The sequence below is a fragment of the Apis dorsata genome, unplaced genomic scaffold (genome assembly GCF_000469605.1).
Source record: "Apis dorsata unplaced genomic scaffold, Apis dorsata 1.3 scaffold_63, whole genome shotgun sequence".
Classification (NCBI taxonomy): domain Eukaryota; kingdom Metazoa; phylum Arthropoda; class Insecta; order Hymenoptera; family Apidae; genus Apis; species Apis dorsata.
The window spans coordinates 229,290-235,031 of NW_006263363.1; the positions used below are offsets into that span (position 1 = coordinate 229,290).

Consider the following 5,742-nt stretch of genomic DNA (forward strand, 5'->3'; position numbering starts at 1 on the left):
AATAAAAGAATACTACTAAGTTATAATTTAAAAAAAATTAAAATTTAATATATATTATATAAAATATATAATTTATATATTAAATAATTATTATATTATTAATTGTTATATAATTATATATATATAACATATATATATAATTTCAAGAGATGATGGAAATAATAACGATGCAATATGGCAACAATAATTCGGATAATTGATATTCAATTATATTCAAATTTAAGTGTTCTATTAATCTATTGTAAAAAATATTTCAAAATAAAGTTCTATTCAAAACATGAAAAATGATCAAATTTAAAATCAATTTGACACACTTAGATTTTCCACCAAAAATATTGCTATATGCTATTGTATGTATATTATGCATAATTCGTTATATATATGTTTTATGTACAAATTTTCATTAAAATTAGATTTTTCAAGAAGGTAAATTTTCTTGTAAAATGACTTATGAATAAGATTTTTATTTATATTTCTTAATATTTATATATAAATATTAGCAAGTATAAATTGTTTTAAAATTTTTTTTTAAATTCAGTAGTATTTCTAAAAAAATATCTTTTATGCAATTTTTATCTCTATGTAAATATTATTAGCGGGTAAATACATTTTTAATTAACTTAAAACTTTCAATCGTTTAATCAAAAAATACTCTATTTATCTATTTTAATTTTCGTCGTTTAAACGTGATCGATGAAATATTGCCTAATGTAAACACGATTATATGCACTAAGCGATGAAAGAATTAAATATATCAATTCAATTTCTTATTTTATTTGCTATTTTAATACACCACATAAACTTTTAAAAATTGTTATGCTATTGAATTAATACATTATTAAAATCAATTCACCGAATTTCGGTTTGAACGACTATGAGGGTCGTTAATGTCTCCAGTTTTTCATCAATTAAGCGGCAAAATTGACTTTTGACTAAAATTGATTAAATATTTAGCGTGTGGCAAACAGACTTCAGAATATAATTGCCAAGAACACAGTCGTAACGAGTACGAAAAATAAACAGTCGTATACATCTTCGTAGTACTGAGGTACCGAGCGTTATATCATACACATACAATTAATATAATAGTTAAATACTGTAAAGCATTGTTACCGCATAGAGGACAGTTGTATTCCCATTTATAGGTTTCATTAATGCAATAAAATGTGACATATTTGTTATGATACTATGATAACAATTTTATATATTGAGAAATATAAAATTGTTTAAAAAGATCATATATTATTCTTTCAATTAAAAAATTTTTTGTTCGATTGATAAAAAAGAATATAAATTAATTAATATTGATTAGAATTCTTTAAAATATAAATAGATAAATAAAAATATGGATCATAATAGTTATTCAATTTGTGTTTTTAATCATTAATCGATTAAATAATTTAGAAAAATCAATAAAAATAGATATAAATTAACAAATTAATTAATTTTTAAATTAATTTAGAAATTATTAAAAAAATAATTTTTTAGCTAAGATATAATAGAATTGATTTTTATTTTTTTAATTATATTCATAAAAATTTGAATTTGTATAAATATTCATAATGTATTTATTATTATTATATATATTAGAAATATTTTTTTTAGAATTTTTATATATCAAGATATTTATACAATAATTATATAATAATGTCTTATATTTTGATTAATGCCTTATAAATTTTATCATTATCTCTATCATTTCTTAGAAATATTTTCGCAATTAAACAATAATTTTAAAACAAACACGAATGATTTTACCTTTCTTTTTCTCATTCTAATTTTCTATTCATTTTACATCGAAAAAAAATTCTTGACTTTATCTTGTGAATTGATTAGTTTCGATTTTAATCTATAATTAGAGTATTATACTTGTTATTCTATACAATTCTTTTAAAAGAAAAGTTGATTACATATTTTTTATCCTCTATGATCAAATTTCCAAAGAATAATATTCTATTTTGAAGTAATCTAATCATAAATTAATTTATTTCTAAGATAAATTGTTGTTGATAAAGGATCTTGACCCCCATGCGTTATGATGCGACCTCGCGAGGGCTCATTTTACGTAACCGTCCTTTAACGCGACTATTAATTCCTCTAATCCCCTCTTAATTTGCGTTTTTATAGAATATAATAATTGAAGGAAAAACCAAGGCTTGCGACAGTCTTCTAGGTCAGAATAGAATAAAATAGAATACAAAGAAGAGATAAAATTCAGTAACGATATAATTCGCAGTATATTCAGAATATAGTTAGAATCATTATAATCATCAATCATCTGCAAACAATTACAATAAGTCATCATTTTTTTACTTAAAACTTATAATACAAACGAATTAAATTTTCATTAAAAAAATCTTTGCATTAATTTAAAAAAATATAATTCAATAATAATAAAATCAACTGATATCGGAGAAATAAAATAATTTTTTAAAATTTACTTTCATCTTTCATTTTTTCAGTATGATTTTTAATTGATCTTTTTTAATAATCATACAAATATGAAATAAAGAAAATGATATTAAATAAAAGAAATGAATGATATGATGCAATTAATTTTATAGAGGATTTCAAAGTGAATAAGATATATATATCTTTGCAAATTATAATAATTTAAAGTATATAAAATATTAAATTGCGAAATCGACATAAATTAATAATAATAAATACATTTGAATTTTTAAACTTATTTTTTAAATATGATACTTATATTTTAAATACGAAATTTCAGATTATGTATCTTAATTATGTATCAAAATTGTAATTATGTAATTAATTACTAGTATGTGTTGATAAATAACCTAAAACAATTGATAAATTACAGGATGTTATCTGTGCAACGAATTTATTTGAAGCAATAATTGATGAATTAATAATTAGTTGTGAGAGAAAAGATGACTAATTGGAATATTTATACAAATATAGATATTTATATATAGATATTTATATATAATATATTATATATTATATTTAAATATAGAATATTTCCATACAAATATAGATTGAACTTTTATTTTAACTCAATTTTGTCATAAGAAAATCCCTAAATTAAAAAAAGTTTAAATTAGCGAAAATTTTTAAATATCATGATGTCGCTAATATATGAATTTTATTATATCTGAAAAATGCAATTATTTTTCATATTATTAAATAATACAATTGAATTATATTCTTATTCAATATTTCATTGTATGACATAGATTATTAATAATTAATTCGAAATACTATATTGGTTAATGGAACAAAAGTGTCATATCTTCTTTTTCTTTTTGAAAATATTATAAAAATAGTTTGAATTATTCTGAATCCTCTCAGTTTATCAAGACATAAAAACATATAATGAAAATAAGAAAATTTTTTTAAAAAATAATTTAATAAAAATTTTTTAATTTTATTAAAATTAAAAAAGTTAAAATGTAAAAAATGATCAGATTTTTTTACACTTACAACTTTTTGCGCTTCAACGGTAACTCTCGATCACTACTTGAGCTAATGCTGTAATTCCAGCGGTGACTCTCCGGCACTACTGGGATTGATGCGGCAACTTGAACGACGATAATATTTATTTATGTTTGATTTTTTTAGAATATCGCTTCATAAATATTTTTCTTTTTATGTATAATCTTATGAGGTGAATAATAGAATAATATATTGTTAAATGATTAAATTTTTTATCTCAAATTAGACCATGATCGTGAGTCGAACGATATCTTCGGCATTAGTCTGAGTTTGACAGTCGTGACAATAGAAGTATTATTTTCAAAGTTTTTGAGATTTGTAAGCATGGAATAACGATAATGAAATTAGTTGAAGTGAAGATGAGTTTGATTTTTCGTTATTGAATGACATATAAATTCTATTCATAAAGAAATTAACGTAGAGAAAGCAATGATGAACATAGAAATAAAATAACAAGGCGAAAAATAAGAATAAAAGATAGTGAATATGAAATCAAGTGAAGATATCGCAAAACACAGATTCCAGACAAAATTCCAAATGGATAACATGTATAGAATCGGAAAATATATCGCGAAGAATACAATTTATATCCGGTGAAAAATTTGGACCGCAATATTTTTGAATATAAATGAACCATTAGATTTTTTTAAACTATTTTTTACTGATGAACTTATTAATGAAATAATGCACGAAACAAATAATTATGCAATAAAAAAGTTAGAAGGAAAACTACTATTGCTTTATTTGCTCTGACAAACCGAGAATGCATCTTGATAATTGCTTCATAAAATATTACATAAAACAACAATATAAATTTTAATATTTAATAAATTTTGTTTTTTTATATGTAAAAATATATAAAATATTAAAATATAAAAGTTTTATGCGTTAATTTGTATATGAAATCATTATAAATTAGCTGTAAAAAATTCCATCGAATGCACTGAACGCACCGAACGCGCAGATGCGAATCTGGAGTTGCAAGTTCGACCGAGCAAAACAGACCTGGAGTGCAAAGGCTTAATTCGAGACATAAGTTTCCATAATAAAATATGATAATTCCTTATCAATGTCTCGCTAATTAAAATATGGATTCATATATTCTCTGTTTTAGGTATACTACAAAATATTCTGCGCGGCGCGTAGGATAGTTCTGGAAGAAAGAAGAGCACAAAGCCATTTGGAAGCACACTGTTACTTCGACATAGAGCCGACAGTGCAACAGCATCAGCCAGTAACTGTGAACCGTCAATTAAACTCCGATGTGCAGCCAGGACATGGTAGTCCGCCCGTAAAGCAACATCGAAGTTCAAGCGCCTCGACTACGGTGAGTAGCAACATTAATTTTAACTGATGAATCTCGTTCTTTTTCTATTTATGATCATTTCAAGAGCTGTTGATTAAATCATGGCCAATTCGCCTTCGTATTTCTTAATCAGAAATTAATACCAATATATGCTTAAGTATGCATCATTCTATTCGATAGAGTTTAAATATGATGCTATTTTCACAACGATAAAATGTTTTTATATACTTGTTTTTCTCTTTTAATAACTATAATTCTCTATAATAAGAGTTTTTTATACTATGAGAAAAAAATAATTAATTGTTAATTAATTAATTATAGTTTTAAATATACAATCTTGAAATCACTATGTGATCTATGAAATTTAAAAATTCGAAAAAAGAAGTATCAAAATGTAATATAGAAGAATTTTTCTCAAGTCATCTTTTAATATTTGAACTTTCGTCAATTTTAGCATTTGGATTTTTGATATCCGTACCAATTCTTGGAAAGGAAATATAGCACATAGTAACGTTTAAATATGTCGAATAAAATAAAGTACTGAAAAAAATTTAACATCGATCCTTTATTTGATTCACAGTTCTTTTAAATTAAATATCGCTTAAGTTAAATAAATCATAAAAGTCCCTTACCCAGATAAGCATTTGATTCTATTGAGATAATTAATAATAAAATGAAAACTGTATCAATATGAATAAAAAAAAAATTCAATACGATTCAATATTAAGTTTTCTTGATTGAACCGATTAAGAAATAAAATTCTTAATAAAATTTAAAAATAATTTCTATTTCTATATGAAGATTAATATACAAAATAAAAAGAAATTTTATGTGGTTGATTTTATATATATTCATAATATTTCGATATCAACTATTATCAAAATTAGAACATTTATTCCTCATATATTTGAGTATTTAAATATATGGAAATTCTCATATATTTGAATATATGTTATTGTATATATATATATATATAT

General features: G+C 22.4%; 1 protein-coding gene across 3 annotated transcripts in view; it reads left to right on the forward strand.

Moving 5' to 3' along the window:
* Positions 1-5,742, forward strand: part of LOC102675490 (5-hydroxytryptamine receptor 1) — a 407,095-nt gene that overhangs the window by 163,084 nt on the left and 238,269 nt on the right. For all 3 annotated transcript variants that reach the window (XM_031515321.1, XM_006609888.2, XM_031515322.1), the window contains exon 5: positions 4,574-4,786. In XM_031515321.1, the coding sequence (XP_031371181.1) occupies positions 4,574-4,786 (213 nt within the window). The remainder of the gene's footprint in view (positions 1-4,573; positions 4,787-5,742) is intronic.